Raw genomic sequence first — 19,216 nt, 5'->3', positions numbered from 1 at the left:
TTATTTTAGTATGTTATTTTAGTTTTTGATTATTTTAATAGGCTAAAATTTTTGTATTTAGAAAAATAGTTGGATTTTTTTATAGTTGGATGTGATATTTATAAGAGAAAAAGTAAAATGATTATAGATTTAATGTGATATTTTGTCTTACTATCTATTTTAATCTATTTTGTCATTTTATAAATTTTAGCCTAAAATTGACTATTCTAACCTTTGCCAAATAAGGCCAAAAATATACTTAAGAATGTATTGGCATCATAGTAAAAAAATCAACTTTTTAACATTTTAATTTTTTTAAATCATATCACTTTTTTACTTTTTTTTTTTTTTTTAATACAAAAAAATCAAAATAAAATTAATTTTTTATCAACTTTCTAAAACACTACATAAACCAATACCTATCATAATCATATTTTGTCTTACTATCTATTAAATTAAAAAAGTTCGCATGCGTACAATTAAGATAAAGCAGACATTGGTTACATATGATATGGTCCTGAAAGTCTGAAACCTAAACCTATACCTATCATAATCATATGCCAGCTGGCGGATATCTATGACTCCACGCTCAGTCTCTCCTCTTTGTTGTCACATTTCTATTGGTTCAGTACCCTCGAAATCACTCCTTTCACATCCCGAAACCAATCCAACGGTTCCCATCCCCGCGGAATAGCTACAACTTAGCGGCAGTCGATCCAAACTCTCAAAAAATAAAAATATAATGTTAAAAATTCTAAATATTCTACTAAAAATATTACTAAATATCTCACATGAAATGAAATGGGTCCAGGTGAGTCCCTGTGAGACATTTAGGAAAATATTTGATAGAATTTTTGTGCCTCTACCATTTTTGAAAATAAAATAATCGACTCTTCACCGCCTCTCAAATAAGCATCATCAACCATAGCGCCTTGGCTTTTCTCTTGAGTTCAAAATAAATAGCGGGGTTAGGGTTTCTCTCTCTGTTTCTCTGTTTTGTGCTTCAATTCAATCTAGAGAGAGAGAGAATGGCGAACCCGAGGTGCTTCATGGATATAAGCATTGGAGGAGAGGTGGAAGGGAGGATAGTGGTGGAGCTCTACAAAGATGTTGTGCCCAAAACCGCCGAGAACTTCAGGGCTCTCTGTACCGGCGAGAAGGGCATTGGCCCTAACACCGGTGTTCCCCTCCATTTCAAGGTCCTCTGTGTGTGTGTGTGTGTGTCTGTCTACGTATATGTATATATATGCGTGTAATGTATTTATGTATATATTTGTTTATGTTTGTTTACCTGTTTTTATTGAGTCAGAATGGGCCGTTTAGCTGCTCCTATTCTTGCTTTGTTGCTCATGTTTGTTTTTTTTGGCTCTAAAGTCACTGATAAAATGGGTGGATGAATAATTCTGTATACGAAGTCACTGATAAAATGAAGAAAATAAAAGAAAGAAAAATAGTCACATCGACTTCATGATACACATTTCACCAATAAAACAAAACAAACAGATCATAGCCTTACTATTTTGGAAGTTTTATAATCCTCAAATGAACTATTTATTTTATTTTTTATTTATCTATAAATATTCTTCTGTATCTTCAATTATTGAATATACTAAAATGGTCAAATTACACTTTACCTTATAGTTGAGATATTATCACTTTGCCCCGCTCAACTAAAAATTGCTATTTATTTTGATTTGTTTCAATCTCAACATTCTATTAAAAAAAAAATGGGCATGTAAGCTGCCCTTACTAATTTTTTTGACCAAAATGCTCATATAAGAATTGATTTATGTGAGGGATATGTGTATATCCTCAAAATATATGAGAAAATATATGCACATGTGACATGTCAATTTTTAAACTAAATGAGAAACCATATACATATCACTTACATTTATGTATATATAAACCACAAATTCTTTTTTCTCCCGTAAAATTGGCATATTCAATTCATATGTCACTAATCTATGCTTTTTCATAGCACAATGTTAACAGAAAATTGAGATTGAAACAAATCAAAAGATTGAGTGGCAAGATGTAGCAATTTTTAGTTGAAGGGATAAAGTGACAACAGTTTTGCTTGTTTGGATTTTTGGCTTATGTCTTCCAATTGAAATCAATAAGCTTTTCAAAACTGGGCATGATTATTTACATCATCATAATGATCAAAACATATCATTAACTGTGTATTTAATAAAGTGTTCATAGATTGATACATATATGTATGGAAAATGCTATGGATCCCAAATAATCTACCAAACCTCTCACATGGGTGTGGGACCCATACAAACTCACGTGTGTGGGTCCCTAACATAACTATCTCTATACATTCTAATCAAGTATATATCTATAAATCATTTGATTATTAAAAAAATTGAATTATTATTTTCAATGAAATCTGAAGCATGATATATACTCGAAATGCATAGCTAAATTTATTTTTAAAAATAATTTGATGAGATTGAAGAATCATAGAAATGGGACACCTGTTTAGGTTGTCATTGTATAATTCAGGACAAGTGTTTTTCCTCCCTAAGGTTCAGTTATTGAGCAGAATGGTGTTTCTTCTTTCCATGAATTCACCCAAGAAAAATATAGGGACTCTTTTTAACAAATTTTATTTTCATCTAGTGGATTTGAGAGAAGCATTGAAAAGGGAGGAAAACTATTTGTGTGAAATTAGCTAACTCAGAATAAAAAAGCACACCCGATTTAGTCCACACATTAGATGGGGGTCTGAGGGGTAGATTAGACTCAAAATGCCTAATAAAAATATGAAAATGTGAATCTCTCTTTGCACAAAATGTCTGCCCTTATGTTCAAATCCACAACCCCAAGGTTAGTAGGCCAAGTTTTAATAAAAATATGAAAATGAGAATCTCTCTTTATAAGCTCACTGTCTGAACCACAAGGTGGTTGGCCTAATGGGTGACAACTGGAGCCTGGAGGTTTGCTCCCTCCTAGGTCTCAGGTTCAAATTTCCTAGCTAGCAAACGCATGCCTTGGGGCCACGGACCGCAAGGCATAAGCCTTGTTTCGGAAGCCTTGTTCGGGCTGTAGGGACTTAGTCTGGTGTGCATAAGCTGACCCAGGATATCCTACATAAAAACAAAAATAAAAGGTTCACTGTCTAATGTTTCATGCATCTTTTTCTCATCATGTTCTCAAAACATTTTTAAATGTGTTTTTTTCTTCAGTCATATGGTGGCAATTCTTCAATTTAATGAACAACTTACAATAAACACAAATTTAATTTAACTATATTTTTTGAGTAAATAAAATGGCTTAAAAAAATAACATGGATGTTGATGGTTTATGAACCAATCCATGGCCCATCTCTTTCATTCTCTGAAAATTTGCCCCTTTGTTCTATTTTTTATTATTTTTTTAAAATTTTATTTGTACGATTCAAATATTTTTTAAAGGAATATGAAATACTGGAAATTTCACCATCGATTTATAGATTGTGCTTTATTTATTAAAAAATCATTTTTGTTTTGATTTTCATTGTTCACCTCTTTTTATTTTCATTTAACTTTGAGGATATCATATGGAATTAAGAGACCAGCGGGCTTGGCTCATGAAACAAATATGTGGTTTAAATTGTTTCAACTCAAGTTCTAAAATTTGAAAACAAAGGAATTTGTGATTGGATCATGTATTTCCGATGTCATGGTTCAAAGAAAGAACCAACATAGAAGCCCATATGTTAGCCACAGCCACAGAAGTACATTATATGTTTCTGTTATTAATTCAAGAATCAATCATAGCTTCTTGCAACCCAAACATTGTGCAGGTGTAGTATGTGACTGTCAGAATGGTGGTGACAACAATATCATTTCAAGATAGATTTACACATTTAGTCATGTTTACTTTTCCTTTTTGTCCCATCCATTTCTCAATGATTTCTTTTTTGTGTTTGAAATTTTTTTGGGTTACTATGTTTCATTTGATATAAAGTTATGTTGATTCCATTAGTAATGAGTGGATTGCAATATTTTACAGCAGTGAAAATGACGTATTTATTTGTTGTGTTGTTGATGTTATGAAATATCGGGAAAAAAAAGTGTTGTTGATGTTATGATTTGTGAATTGAATAGTCAGCAGTGTTGTGAAAAAAAAATAATAATTTGGGTCTGTTATCTATAGCTGTCTCAATGATAAAAAGGGCTCACTCATCACTGGAAGCTATATGTATGCTAGTATGTCACTCAAATCTTGGTAAGGGGCGAATGTTATGTGGGAGGGCTTGATTAGGTACAAAATAGACTAATAAAAGGTGGGCTTGAAGCAGTTAGAGTATGTAATTGAGCATATAAGTCCCTTCAAAATGAATACTCAAGACAACAATGCGACAGTTCTTTATGCTACTTTATTAATTACTGTTAATTGGGATGTATAAACTTACACCACATTATGCTTTGCTGTACATAGTTCTTTACACAACTTATTTTCTAAGTTCAATAAATCTTCAACTTTGCAAATGATGAGGAATGTTGAAAGACCTCATTTCTCCATTTCATGGGCAATTAGACATTTTAGTGGTCTTATGGGTCTGAATTCAGTTGGACAAGAAGGTTGTTTTCTTCTAAGCTTACTAAAATCTATGATGTGAGGCTCTGCATTCTATCATGATTGTATACTTGTATTAGCTGGACTAGGATGATGTTTGTAACTAACTGAAGACAGCCCAAAGTTCTGCCAAGGGATTGAATCCATCAATTTTTGGGCTTCCCAAGCCCCTCTTTATATGAGAATTTAGACGCGGAAATCTTTTGAATAAGTCCATTGTTTATTATCCTGCTTCTTGGCTTCTGCTGCTTCTTCTCCCCCTACACCTTCCAAGATGTGCATGTAACTGGGGTCTTTGGATATAGATCTTAATAGGTGATTTGGCATTTGATTATGGCGTGGTGTTGTATAAAATTGCTGATCTCGAGAACATCTATTTGTTATGCCTCACGAGTCTAGCAACTTCTGGCTTTACAACTGAAAGAATCAGTTAGCTTGAATTGTTGCAAATTGCCTTACGACATTGTTGATATAATATCTTCACCCTAAGGTCTATGCTAGAAGCAAATTACCCTACTGCATTATTGATTTAATAATCTGTCCTGTTGAGCTATCTGTCTGCTAAATGCTAATCATAGCTCAGTATTCATAGCAGGGATCATGTTTTCATCGCATCATTAAAGGCTTTATGATACAAGGTGGAGACATATCTGCTGGGGATGGCACTGGTGGTGAATCCATCTATGGCTTGAAATTTGAAGATGAAAATTTTGAGTTGAAGCATGAAAGAAAAGGAATGTTGTCAATGGCTAATACAAGTCCTAATACCAATGGATCTCAATTTTTTATATCTACCACTCGAACTTCTCATCTAGATGGAAAGCATGTTGTTTTTGGCAAGGTAATCAAAGGGATGGGGCTGGTTCGTTCAATTGAGCATATTAATGCTGGCGACAATGATTATCCCACTCTTGATGTGATAATTGTGGATTGTGGAGAAATTCTTGAGGGAGCAGATGATGGGGTATGTAACTTTTTTAAAGATGGCGATGCTTACCCTGATTGGCCAATTGACCTTGATGTGAAACCAGATGAAATTTCCTGGTGGATGACCGCTGTAGACTCAATCAAAGCTTTTGGAAATGAACAGTATAAGGTAGCTGTTGTTTAGATATGATGTTTGATATCTCTCCCCTCAATAAGGTAGCTCCTCCAACAAAGAAAAAGATAGAAAACAGGCTTCCGCAAACATTTGCTTTGATGCACGGATTTTTATTTTCTGGAAGACTAGAGCACTATACAATTTAAGTGTTCTATATTTTTGTAGTAAATATGATTATTTATGTTGTTGTTGTTGTTGTTGGTTTTTTTTTTTTTTTTTTTTTTTTTTTTTTGTGATGGTTGATAAACATTGGCTTTGTATAGTATATTTCGCTACTCAGTGGCTCTTGTCCTAATTGTTTTCATATACAGAAACAAGACTATAAAATGGCTCTTAGGAAGTATTGTAAGGCTCTGCGCTACTTGGATGTATGCTGGGAGAAGGAAGACATTGATGAAGGTGAGCCGTTTAATTTGTCCATGTGATACTGTTCTTTTGTAATTCTAGTAACTAGAAATCGTTACGATGCTACGTGCCTTTTACTCTTTTGTTCTATTAAATTTTTTATGTGATTGTACAGAGAAAAGCTCATCCTTGAGGAAGACAAAGTCTCAGATATTTACAAATAGCTCTGTAAGTTTTCATTTTACTTATTACTTTGTTTTATATGAGGATGTTCTATATAAAAATTCATCATTGTTTGAACTAATGTCATAATCCTTGTTTTTATTATATATTTTTCGATGAGTTTCATCATATTCTAAATTTTATAGGCCTTGTGTTCATCATTCAATATTTGGTAATGGTTTGACAAGTTTGTATTTAATTCTTATCTAGAACGTCCTCCAAAATGAAGATTTGAGTATATTGTGGGTTAATTAACAGTTCCAGCGTTTACTTCTCTTATTATTGCTTCAAATCTATGAAGCATGGGTACTTGAAAAATATTGATGTACGAGTATTGGGTACAAGGTTTTAAAAAGCGGCCGCAACCGTTACGTAACGGCGTTACGTAACGGTTTTGGTGGTTACCACCACCTGTTACGGCCGCTTTTGCAATGTGATTGAGATTCACAGGTGTGTCGGCCGTAGCAGCTGCCGTAGCAGTCGTAATGGCCTGTTATGCACTGTTACGTAACGGTTCCAAATTGTTTCTTTCGAAAAAAAAGACAAAAAAAGCTAAAAATGGGAGAAGAGGGAAGATAAAGAGAGAAAATGGAGGAGCAAGAGATAGAGAGAGAGAAGAGGGAAGATGAACATGTTATTGATTTGTTAAAGCTGTAAGACCTATGCAATTCTATTAAGCTGCTATCACTCAACCATTTTGTTTGTGTGTGTCTATCTCTATATTGTTTGATAATAATAATAATAATAATAATAATAATAATAGGTGTAGTCATTATCTATTTAGCTTAGTTAAAATATGTATATATATATATATATATATTTAGGCTCTTATTTATTTTTTTACTTTTGTCATTGTTTGTCTTATATATAATAGCTAGTGATTGATTTTTTGTATAATATAAAGTCATTAATTATTAAAATAAAATGTAAAAAACTCAGTTTATAGTGATTTAAAAATATGAAATATATTAGATTATACTTAAAAATTTACAAAAATTGATCAATATTTATTTTAAACCCATTATATATGATCATGGGAAAAAAATATGCGTATCTGTAAGTTTTTTTCAAATTGTGCAAAAAATAAAAAAATTCACGGTTCTGATTACCGCAACCGTTACGCTACAGCCTTTGCACCCCGCAACCGCAACCGCAACCGCGCCACCGCCACCGTTACGGCGATCGCAACCGCTTTTCAGAATTTGGGTACTTACCTGGTATGGGTACGCATACCTGTATGGTTGCACGTGTATTGAGTAAGCAAAATATGTGTTTGGTACGCGAGATACTTTGGGTACAGGATGGGTACGGCTCTAGTATAGCATTTTTTTTTTTTATCAATAGGCAGTATCACCAGAGAAATCTTGTGTGAAGATTAACTGATCAATTGGGTCCACTCTCAAAAGCTTAGTTGTAGAAGTTTAAAAGTTATTCTCCATGGCTGAATCTGCAATTTCGCTTTTGTTTTTGCCAAATGATGGAATTGTGGGTATTCAGCACTTTACTGTAGTGCATATGCCAACTATTGTGTTTTATGGCTGTTGTTATTTGTTCTGTTTAATCTACCTTGTTTTAGTCTTGAAGTTTTTAATAGAAAACAACAAAATTTATTGTACATATTTGCTGTTTTCATAAAAAGGTACAGTTAGGTCTTAGCTTTCTAGCATGTCTTTCTTGAGTGATCGCTCTCTATTCTAGATCTTGTTTTATCTTTTGTCTACCAAATGATTGACCACAAGCTTGCTTTAGGCCTGCAAATTGAAATTAGGAGATTTGAAAGGAGCATTGTTGGACACAGAGTTGGCAATGCGTGACGGAGAAGATAATGTGAAAGCTTTATTCCGCCAAGGCCAGGTTGGTGTTCTAAATATGAGCAATATACTAGTCAACTTAAAAAAAAAAAAAAAGATGGGGATATAGCATTACAACTCATGTCAACAGCCTTCGTGAAGTTACTTAAAGCCAGTTGAAATGCATCGATCCTGAATAAAATTTTGCTTATTAATCTAGACATCCATTCACATTTATTTTTTGCTAACCTCCAGTTTCCGCTAATGCCCCTTAGAAACAGTTGCAAGTCTCTCTTTCAGATTCTATGGCATTGTTTGAGTTGGGGAATCATCTTTGCAAAATAAGGTGAAAAATCACTAACTCAGTGATCCTACCTATGATCCTACATGATCCCACATGGTCCTATTTGTGATCCTTCTATAACACCGATTTTACAACGATTTGGATTGTTTGGTAATTTAGAATTTGGATCGTTTTGGTAATTTAGGATTGTAGGATCTGGATCATGATTTTGATAGCCATGGGCTTTAAGTAGTCAAGTTTACTATGCATTAGACTTGTATGTTAGCCATAAAATGCTGTGTTTGAGTTTGTAAACATCATTTTACTAACGATAAAAGAAATATTTAAGAAATATGAAATCTAGTCATATGATTCTGATGCTTACATAAACACACCAGACACATAAATGTTCTGATTGAGTCCCTCTTTCAATATGTTCTTTATCAGCTGTAATCCTAGTCTGCCAGTGTATTTGAGCACAGCTTTTCATTTATTTTGGAACCCTCTTGGTTTATGGAAATGTTGTTACCACTACTCGTGGGAATAAAAGGAAGTATATATTACCTCTTTTTTGCTTGCATCTGATGGAAATTTCTTATAGTTGTGTCTTCAAGTTATTTTTTATGCATAATGACTCTGTTTCTGCTAATGTATCAGGCATTCATGGCACTTAATGATGTAGATGGTGCGGTTGAAAGTTTCGGGAGAGCATTGGAGTTGGAGCCAAATGATGGTAATGTAATATGGAATCGATATATTGGGGACAAGTTTGGTTTACTGGCTTAAGGTTTAGATTGCCTAAATTGTGTAAAATATGGATCAGAGATTCAAATTAGTTGTGCCTCATGCATAGCTTTTGGGATGTGATGTTGAAAGATTGCATGATCATAGGCTATTCTAAGAAATGTTCTAAGATCAAGAGAAAGAGAAGGAAAGATGGCACCTAACTTAAACAATGTCACTTTTGCTGTTTTTTTCTTTTGCACACTGTTCTCCTTTGTAACCTTTCTTGTTTGCATTTGCTTTTCATTTCCTTCACAAATGGCAAACTATAAAAAGCCTCAAACTTCCAATTTTGTATTTCGAAAGTCACAGACACCTTAGGATCACATATTGATCTGTGGGGGCCAGGCTTGTGAGAAATTTAGTCTCATTTTTAATTGAGGGCTGGGCTTGGGAAAAGCGCATTTGAAGCCCAGACTGACTGAAACTGGCCCCCAAAAAATTACCAAAAAGAAAAAAAACATGTATACATATTTATTCTTGGCGAGAGTTTTTGAGCAACTGCTCCAATGTTGCTACTTGGGCTATGAAAGATCAAGTCCTTGCTTTATGATTCTATTTTTCAGGTGTTATAAAGAAAGAGCTTGCTGCTGCAAAGAAGAAGGTCAGTGGCTTCATTTGATGTTCCAATTTTTCTCATGTTCCAATCATTTGTTTCAAATTTTTATAATTTTTTTTTTTTAATTTTAGTTTATTGAGTGCGATTTGAAAGTTCAAAAATTGTCTACAGATTGCTGGTAGACGTGATCAGGAGAAAAAGGCTTACTCAAGAATGTTTCAATAGAGTTCAGGTACTCGCATGGTTTGTTGGATACCTTTCAGTGAGCATTGCTTAATTGTCATAAGAAATCAATGTTGCTACTCCATTTGTGTTCTTAACTGCAGGCTGCTCCGGTATGAATAGTTTGATTCTCAATCTTCAGGTACACTTGCTAGGTCATACGGTCTCTGGTTCAGGCTTTTATGTACGTGCAGTCTTTGATTGGCTTTAGGAGGCCTCAGGTATGCTGGGATCAAGACCCTCTGACAATTAGGTTATTTACTGTTGAAAAATGATTCAGACCTCTAAAAAAAGACCACTAATGGAGTTCTAATTTGTCTTTTTCTTCCCCTTATTTTGTTTTTTACTTCACTGTTTTTTTTTTTTTTTTTATTGCTTGACAGCTCACTAGAGCTGTACGGCTGCACCGCTAATTAGAGGTCTGCAGCAGCGCTGTTTACTGTTAGGTTCTTGTGTACCACAACTATTTATTGACAACAGCGTGGTCCAAGTTGATATTTATATATATATATATATATATTTGAAAATGCTAAGTTATCTGAATGAGTGGGCCGACTGATGTCACCCATGGAAAGAAGGCTTTAATTCATTACCTAACCGAAGTTATAAAACCTTTTGAAATTGTTTGCCATGTGTCAACACTTCAGTGAATAGATATTATTTCAGAGAGTTTATTCAGGAAGGTGGGTTGGCTTGAGCAACTCTTTGCCTATTTGTTAGTTTAAATGATAGCAAATTTGCAAATAAGAAATCACTCGATGATCCATGTTTACAGTTGATATTCCTTTGGGGAATTGTTGTCTATCTGATAATTTTTTTTCTTTTTTCTTTTCTTTTTTCCCTGTAGTTTAATTATACAGGTTTTGTTGGAGAGCAATGAAAGGTTTCCAGATCTTCTTGAGAGACCCAAAGCTTGAACCAAATTTTGTCTGAGACCTTTTTTTATTTGTCATGTAAAGCTAGTTGTAGCATACTTCATTGCAAGCTGAAATTATTTGTAAGATTTGATGAATACATTTGAATCATTGAAACAATCTTGTACAAGAAAAGTTTTGATTTCGAACAAAAATGGATGGATTCTTTTTCTTGACTAATTTTTTGTTGTTAGTTCTTGATGATCTTTTTAACTATTATTTGGTTTTCCCTTAATCTGTCTGCTTACAAGATTTGTGAGTGTCCCTAATATTTTCCTTTCCATTTTAATACATGCAAGTCTGCCGCTAGTCTTTTTTTGGTTTTTATTTACATTTTAGTTATTTAAATACCAATACCCTATATATATAAATAATACATATTATATATTTATCGTCCTTTAGCCGGACGCATAGTAAATACGTCGACATGAACTTTTTTCGTCTTATAATATATATACACAACAAATATGACACAATTATTGAGTTGTACTCATTATTTTTGTAAAAGATTACAATCATTCTTAGCTCTGTATCATCCTACATAATACATTATTGCGTAGTCTTTTTCTCAAACTGGAATATTTAGTTTCTTTTCCGGTACTTCTTTTCATCAGAGAGCAGCTTAGCAAAGCGGCCAAGAGCATCCTCATTAGTGCCTTCTCCCTGCACTGTCTCAAACTTGCCTGTCTCCAAATTCACCCTCGACACTGGTTTTTTCAACAGGGCTTCTCCAATCTCCACAAGCCTTTCCATATTCTCCTTCGTCGCAATATCAACCGATGATGCATCACCCGTTAATGTGTCATCCTGGCCACCCACCACCAAGAATTGTTAGCATATGCCAGTCAACAGATTATGAAATATTTTTAAAAAAATTGTGTAATCGACAGTTTTTTTTTTTATTCTTTATACCTGAATACGAAGGTAGTTCTTCTCGGAATGGAGGGCTTGGAAGAGAGTGGAGACATGAATGTCGACCATATCAGAGCTTGCATCGCCGTACACATCAAACAATGGTGTGGCACCGTTGTCGTATACCCAGTTGAGCAGACCCCATTTGGAGGCTGTGGCTGCACTGTACTTCTCTGCTTGCTTGGCTGCCCCGGTGCCGAGTGATATGACTAACATCCTGTTGCTCTCCATGGGTCTAATGTCCACAAACTTGAATTTTCCCAATAAGATTTGTTTGGAAATGTGGCTCATGGCCACTAGAGTCTGTATGTTGTCACCATTTGGTTGTAGAATACTTAATTTGCAGAACATTAAACGTCATAAAAAGGGCAACCTCAAATTCATCAAATTAGTAACTCACAGGATTATTTGCAGCCACACCGCCATCGATGAGATTGAAACTACGTGTCGTTCCATCGCCGTACTTAGTCTCAAAGTAGTGTGCTGGGAAAAATGTGGGAGCTGCAGAAGTGCCTATGCAAATATCTGATAACAGAGCGTTCTTTGAAGCATTTTCTTTTGCCTGCGCAATAGTTTAAATTATTAGACAATATAGCTTTCACATTATAGCTTAAATAATTTATTTTTTTTATTTTTTTTTAAATGCTTAATTTTCTCAGTTTTTAGGTTCTTACATTATCGCTAGAGAAGATTATTGGTTGAAGGCGTTTGATGTCGAAAGCCGGAATGATTACATCAGTTAGGGTTTGTTTGATGGTGACATTGCCTAGTGAATCCCTCACTAATGATCTCAGGTACTTCCCATCATACTTTGGCCCTGTGACTGAGCCAAACCAGCTTGAGAACTTCTTTATGAAATTGTTGCGGCTGATGATCAAGAAACACTCATTAGTGATTCATCCGTAAAAACACATCTATACACAAACTTATGAATGGTAATCAATGTTATGGCATGAAATATTTTCTATACATTTTGTATTACCCATTTTTCAATGCTTGCAACTCTAGAGAATATAATTGAAGTCATGTTAAAAAATGGACTTTTTCAAATTTAAATGTGTGTCGAGCGTAGAATGCTCATACATTGACTTTATTGAATTTTTAAGCATTAGATTTTTTATTTTTTTTTAATTGTAAAAATGTGTTTATTAACATACATAAAAGTTTTTATGCATAATGTGAGATTTGTATGCTACACAAACTAAAAAAATAAGTTTGAAAATATAGAAATTGGTAAATAAGTGGGTCTCATCAATAATTCTTTTTATAAAATCTTGGATATATTATGTTTTGAATTTACTAATAAACCCAATTACTAGATATACTTAATTAAAGCCTTGATAAATATGTCAAACACATATCTTATACCTTTATTTTAGGATTCAAATATTTGACACCACTAAAACAAATTGTCAAAAAAATTGCCTAAAATGAATATGAGCCACACTAACATTTCTAAATAGGGTATTATAGTATTGTTCATCCGACAATCATGCTTCTCACATTTAAAAAAACAAACCCAGGTAACACAGCTCACCTGCTTTGAGGGAAGATCTTGGGGGAGTTCTCCAAGTAGAACTTGTTGATATCCTTGGCAGCATACAAAGGACGATTCTCTTTATTAGGAGCTGTAATCATGATGGTCACCAGCCCACCGGTGCTCGTCCCGGCCACCGCATCAAAATAGTCTGCAATTCTTGCATTGGGTCCATCCAGTTGCTATACATAGCAAAAACACACAGATATACAACAAAGTTCAATTGTAAAGCAAACTAAAAAAAGAAGAAAAAAATAAAAAATAAAATAAAGGAAAGAAAGTGAAAGCAGAGTTTCATGAGGACGAAGAAGAAGAAGAACCTGAAGCTTTGATTCGAGGGAGGCGAGAAGGGTGCCTGGAATGATGCCTCTGACACCGCCTCCATCGATGCTCAACACTGTCACCATTTTACCTTTGGTAAATGGTGCTGCTGCTGATGCAGAAGACACCAATTGAGGTTGCAAGAATTGAAAGAAAGTTGCCAGGAAACTGATTGTAATAAAGAGGCTTGCCTTTTGCCTCTTATTACTATAAGAATGTGTTGTCACCATGATGAACACTCTGAAAGCTTTTATATAACCAAGAAAATGGGAAGAAGGCAAGCAGCGAATAGCCCAGAGAGATGACTATAAGGAACCTTTAATTTGGTCTGTTTTTGGTAGGGACTTGTGTGTGGATGCCTTATATTGAAAATAATTTCATGCAATCACTTGACAAGAATTTTGTGAGAGAGAATAAAGAAATGTGATTATGGGTTTCTATGATTTCAAGATTTGGAACAAAGTGAAAATGTGAAAGTTTTGCGTTCACTAACTAAGGCCTAGTTTGGGAAGATTGAAAAAAGATAAAAAGTCAAAAAGTCAATATTCTATTTAAGTTACATCATCTTATTTAAGTCACATCACTTCAAACCCAACCCAAACTCAACTCATATTTCATAAAAAATCAAAAAATGCACTTATTTAGTCTTCCCAAACTAGGCCTAAATAAGAATATGATTCCTTTATTTTTATATATGAGAATAAAAGACTTATCACATAGGGGTATTTTGAAAAAATTGTTAAAAGTTGACTTTTAATTTTTAAATAATTTTTTTTGATTTTTTCAGAAAGTTATTTACAAAAGTTGGTAAAAATTGTTGTATGATTTTCTTATTTAATATTTACTTATGTTGTCACATCATAATCAAATGATCAAAATATCTCATCCATTTTAGAAAATAATCACTTTTACCTAACTCATTTAAATAATATAACTGTAATTTCATAAGTAATTTTTAACTATATTTCCAAATGATTTGATGGCCAAAAAAGTCATTTGACTTTTTTTGACCTAAGCTGTGGGCTTGTTTGGTTTGATTTTGGGAGATGAGTTTGGGAGATAAAAAGTACGAAAAATTGTTTAGTTTGGTTTTTTTAGAAAGATGTTTTGGAAAATTATTTTGAGAGAGAGTTTTGGAAAAAGTGATTGATTTGATGTGTATGAGAGAGAGAGATTTGTTTGGAAAACTTGTTTGGTTTACAAGTTTTGAGAAATTTTTTTGAAAAAATTTGTTTGGTTTGAGTTTTTCTGAAAACTCATTTGTAGAGAAATTTTCCCAAAAATTTTTGGGAAATTCAAACCAAACGAACCCTGATTTTTTTTTTTTTTTTTCTCTTTTGTTCTCAAATGGCACCATAATATACAAATAGTTTGAAATAGAAGGATAAGAGACTGATTTAAAATTCGACTTGTGTATCCATTGCATTCGAGTAATATTATGCAAACAATTTTTTTTACATAATTATGCAAAAATTTTCACTTTTGTCGACTTGTGTATCCATTGCATTTTGTTGTATTATAATAAAATGTCTCCTTGTCATCTTTCATTTATAATAAATAAATAAACATAGCGTTTGGTTTTGTTCTAAATTTGTGATTTGAATAAAAAAATTTTAAAATTCATAACCAAATATACAATTCAAAACTCAATTTAAAAATTATTTTCAAAACTCATAACTAAACTCTTTTTAAAACTCTATTTTAAAATATTTTTTGTTCTTTAAAATTATTTTGTATTTTATTTTTTTTGAATTTTTTTTCAAAAAATATTTTTTTCATTTTTATTGTTGAAGAAAAATATTTTATATATTTTTTATTTTTTTGAAAAAATATCTTGTTATTTTTGTAAGTATTGGCCTAGATATATATGGATGATCTAAAAAAATTTAGAATTTAAAAACATGTAAAAAAATAAATTTAAAATATTTAATATTAAAAAATTAAAAAAATATTTAACATAAAAACTATATATTTAAAATAAAAAATTTAAATTTTAAAATTTTAAAATATTTAAAAAAAATATAGCGCACAAATAGTAAATACAATGTATATTAAAAAAATAAATAAATATTTACAATAAAAACATATACCCTAAAAAAAATTAAGAAAATATTTTTAAAAATAAATTCAAAAAATTTCAAAATACAACTCAAAACTTTTTTAAAAATTTTTAACTAAATAATTTTTTTTTAAATTTATTTAAAAAACTCAAAACTTAAAATACAATTTAAAATTTAAGTTATGATTCAAAAATTAAACTAAATAGAGCCTTAACGTTTATATTCAGAATTTCACAAATACACGTCATTTTGAATTTATTTTGTCTACAATTTTTTTTTTTTCAAATTATTTTGGTTTGGTTTGTGATATGCGTAGTAGGCACGCCATTATTTAATTTGGTCAAGCTCGTCTTCTGTATGAGTGGAGTGGAGAGACAGAGAGAGACATACAGACAGAGCAGTCACATCAGAACTATATGTAATTGGATTTTTAATAATGATTTATCCCATTAAAAATATCATCACTAACAGCACTAATGCATTAAAAAAGTAAAAAAAAAAAAACACAACTCCAAGACTAAAACATCACATCATTAATGGCGGAACCCACTACCACCTAATTAGTGGAGCACTAATTAGTACTCCCCAAACATTTTTCTTGGATTTTTATTTTTATTTTTTTGTGGTTGTTGTTGCTGTTGTCAATCAACGGAACATTTTCCGCCTTCCTAGCTTTGGGCAGCCATGAATATGATTAGCCTTTTGTTTGGTTGTGAATTGATGTTTTAGGCCTAGTTTGGGAATAGATTAATTTAGTAATTTTTTGGTTATTTGGTTAAAAAAGTAGGTAAAAAAAACTTGTATATTTGGGATGAATTTTTGGCTAATTACGAAAAAATGTGCAAAAAGTAGAGAAAAAAGAGAATCTTTGACTTTTTGGTATGGGTTGTTAGCTTTTTGGCTAATTTAGTAACTTTTTGGCTAATTGGCTAAAATAGCCTCTTGCCAAACGAATAGTTATTTTAGTTTACGGTTAAAATATTTTATTTGAGTTGAATTTTTTTATTTTTTTATTTTTAGAAGAAAATATAAAATAATTATAATTTGAATATAATATTTTAAAGAGATTTTTTTTAAGATCCCTGATATTAAGATTTTATAACATAAAGAACATTAAATATTTTTATGATGTTTAAGGTCCCTCAATATCAATCTAAAGAAATTTCAGTCCCAGAGAAATTCTCTGGGTGCAAACCAGAGAAAATTGTGGAGATAAAATTTCTGTGGCTATCTAGGAAATTTCTCTGGCTTCATAAATTTCTCTGGCTCTATTCACAAAGAATTTCTCTGGCTTTGTATAATATGTAAGCCAACAATACAATTTTTACTAACAAACCCACAAATTTCTCTGGTCCAAAACCAGAGAAATTCTCTCCAAACCAAATAGATCAAAGAAATTCTCTGGATTGAAACCAGAGAAATTCTCTCTATTTGCAGCTAAGTTGTATTTTTATGAACAAACCTTGGTGATTGTACATTGATTCAGGAAATTTCTCTGACTTCACAAATTTCTCTGGCTCTATTCACAAAGAATTTCTCTGACTTTGTGTAATATATAAGTCAACAATACAATCTTTACTAACAAATCCACAAATTTCTTTAGTCCAAAACCGGAGAAATTCTCTCCAAACCACATAGATCATAGAAATTCTCTCTATTTGCAGCAGAGTTATATTTTTATGAATAGATCTTGGTGATTGTACATTGATCCAGGAAATTTCTCTGACTTCACAAATTTCTCTGGCTCTATTCACAAAGAATTTCTCTGACTTTGTGTAATATGTAAGCCAACAATACAATCTTTACTAACAAACCCACAAATTTCTTTACTTACGTTGAACATCAATCCAAGCAATATACATATATATAGAGAATTCTTTCAACTTTTTAGAGAATTTCTCACCAGAAAAATTCTGGGAAGACCAGAGAAATTCTTTAGATTCCAGTCTAGAGATTTTTTCTGAATTTTCTCTAGATTTCAAGTGAACCATAAAGCATAAAATTTGTTTGGTTGCCAAGAAAAGTAGACAAAAATAACATGTTTAATAAAAAACACATAAAAAGTACAACATAAAAATGCAGAGAAATTTGTAATAATTATAATTTTTTCTAGATTGTAATAACAAGCTCTGTTTTTCAACATATATATATATATATATGAACTCCTTGGTATGTGCAGTCACATTATCTACTTTGTTGCAGAGGATAAGTACTGAAATTTTTTTCCTCACAACACTTGTCTTGGTCAAAATATCATAAAGGTACCTATTCCACATAAAAATCAAATGTTAGACTCATCATATAACGTGTTCATATGCATGTTTGGATACATATCACATATTACATGATACACATACTCCGACGCTGCTCGACAGTTTGACAGGAATTCCAAAGCATCCACCACGAAAACTATGCCAACTGCTTGAGGCAAGAACTCATCTAGTTTGGGTCGAAGATGAGAATGCCCGGGAACATCAGAAAATAGATGAGTGTGGGTTGAGGGACCTTAGACATCAAAAAATAATATTGTGGATCTCTTCCATTACTAAAAATGGGATAGGGACCTTAGACTAATTTTTTCAATATTTTATCTTATTAATCTTTTAATTTATTTTATCTTTTGGTGAACCTTCTAAACATAGCCTAAGAGCATCTCTAATGGTTATTACTATAATGTCATTGCTATTGCTATAATTTAGCAATGAATAGTACTATTTTGCCAAACTATAGCAATGGTGCTTCAATGGTCATTTGTTATTTTGGCAAATCTCAACCAACTTTCTCTCTAAGTTTGTAGGTGTTGTTTGGATATAAGTTTTTTGTGATTTTATTTTTGTTTATTTTTCGTCTTTTGTGAACTTTTTTTACCTGTTTGTAAAAAAAATTATATATTTATATTATTCTCACCTAAACAAATTAAAAAATTTAAAAATTGGAAAAAAAATAATTATAATTCACTCCATCCAAAAACATATCACTACATATTTAATAAATTATACCTTGCAAAAATAATATTACATTCAGTTGTAGAAAATATTGAAAAATAAAAAAAAACTGAAATTTCATTACAAAATAAAAAAAAATGACATTGCAAATAAAGACTAAATAAATGACATTGCAAAATTTAAAAATACATTATTCCGTAATTATTCATCAGTAGGCAGTGGGAAATAGTAATTTGGGCTGCTGACATTTGAGGACCACTTGGCAAAAATCTCATTTTTTCTCATTGTGTAATACGTTTTCATCTAAGGGTCCAAATGAGAAATGTCCGTAGTCATTATCATATGTTCTTCATTTTTCATCTCATGTTCTTGTCTTCTAATCTCAAAGTCATTTTTTTCATCTCAAGTTCTTTCAGCTCTTGCAGTGCTTGAATTCTTTTTTCTTCTCTTTCATCTTTTGTCTTTTCCTTTTCAGCAAGGTATTGGTTAAATGTGTCTAATTGTATGCTCATTTTTTGAACTTCAGTTTGAACGACTTGATTTCTGCGAAATAATTCTTTTGCGGCTTTCCTACCCATAGGCCTTTTTCCTTTTGCAGAGACACTGCCCTCACTAACAATTGGATTGTTACTAACACTTGGACTGGTGTTATCTTAAAGAGAAATGCAGT

The 19,216-nt window shown here is 32.2% G+C and overlaps 2 protein-coding genes across 4 annotated transcripts; one reads left to right on the top strand and one right to left on the bottom strand.

Annotated features, from left to right (window-relative positions):
- Nucleotides 1-851: 851 nt before the first annotated feature.
- LOC114259692 (peptidyl-prolyl cis-trans isomerase CYP40) lies at nt 852-10,951 on the top strand. 3 transcript variants are annotated; one of them, XM_028199727.2, is made up of 10 exons: nt 852-1,178; nt 5,147-5,647; nt 5,965-6,052; nt 6,174-6,226; nt 7,970-8,074; nt 8,951-9,026; nt 9,643-9,680; nt 9,807-9,867; nt 10,000-10,078; nt 10,705-10,951. In XM_028199727.2, the coding sequence occupies exons 1-8, from the start codon at nt 1,008-1,010 to the stop codon at nt 9,858-9,860; spliced, it is 1,086 nt and encodes a 361-aa protein (XP_028055528.1). In that variant the 5' UTR covers nt 852-1,007; the 3' UTR covers nt 9,861-9,867; nt 10,000-10,078; nt 10,705-10,951. The 3 variants fall into 3 exon arrangements, with proteins under 3 accessions (XP_028055528.1, XP_028055527.1, XP_082752123.1); XM_028199726.2 differs by having other exon boundaries at nt 854-1,178; nt 9,962-10,078; XM_082895997.1 differs by having other exon boundaries at nt 854-1,178; nt 9,807-9,897.
- A 288-nt stretch (nt 10,952-11,239) lies between these two features.
- On the bottom strand, nt 11,240-14,015 carry LOC114259691 (patatin-like protein 2). Its single transcript, XM_028199725.2, has 6 exons — nt 13,541-14,015; nt 13,221-13,402; nt 12,358-12,550; nt 12,084-12,245; nt 11,684-11,986; nt 11,240-11,578 (listed from the first exon to the last, which is right to left on the bottom strand). Exons 1-6 carry the CDS (start codon nt 13,769-13,771, stop codon nt 11,354-11,356), a joined length of 1,296 nt encoding a protein of 431 aa, XP_028055526.2. The 5' UTR covers nt 13,772-14,015; the 3' UTR covers nt 11,240-11,353.
- Nucleotides 14,016-19,216: the final 5,201 nt, after the last annotated feature.

The sequence above is a fragment of the Camellia sinensis genome, chromosome 1 (genome assembly GCF_055761805.1).
Source record: "Camellia sinensis isolate YWXY chromosome 1, ASM5576180v1, whole genome shotgun sequence".
In the NCBI taxonomy this organism is placed as follows: domain Eukaryota; kingdom Viridiplantae; phylum Streptophyta; class Magnoliopsida; order Ericales; family Theaceae; genus Camellia; species Camellia sinensis.
The sequence above is the reverse complement of the archived record's forward strand: the minus strand, read 5'-3'. Positions and strand labels throughout refer to the sequence as shown.

What these genes read in the sequence shown, in the direction of transcription:
- LOC114259692 (XM_028199727.2), top strand. Translation starts at nt 1,008, where the DNA reads ATGGCGAACCCGAGGTGCTTCATGGATATAAGCATTGGAGGAGAGGTG. An exon ending in TTGGAAATGAACAGTATAAG is followed by an intron (nt 5,648 to 5,964) that starts GTAGCTGTTGTT and finishes TTTCATATACAG; the next exon opens with AAACAAGACTATAAAATGGC. An exon ending in GGAGTTGGAGCCAAATGATG is followed by an intron (nt 9,027 to 9,642) that starts GTAATGTAATAT and finishes TCTATTTTTCAG; the next exon opens with GTGTTATAAAGAAAGAGCTT.
- LOC114259691 (XM_028199725.2), bottom strand. Translation starts at nt 13,771, where the DNA reads ATGGTGACAACACATTCTTATAGTAATAAGAGGCAAAAGGCAAGCCTC. An exon ending in CCCTCGAATCAAAGCTTCAG is followed by an intron (nt 13,403 to 13,540) that starts GTTCTTCTTCTT and finishes TGCTATGTATAG; the next exon opens with CAACTGGATGGACCCAATGC. An exon ending in AAGATCTTCCCTCAAAGCAG is followed by an intron (nt 12,551 to 13,220) that starts GTGAGCTGTGTT and finishes CTTGATCATCAG; the next exon opens with CCGCAACAATTTCATAAAGA.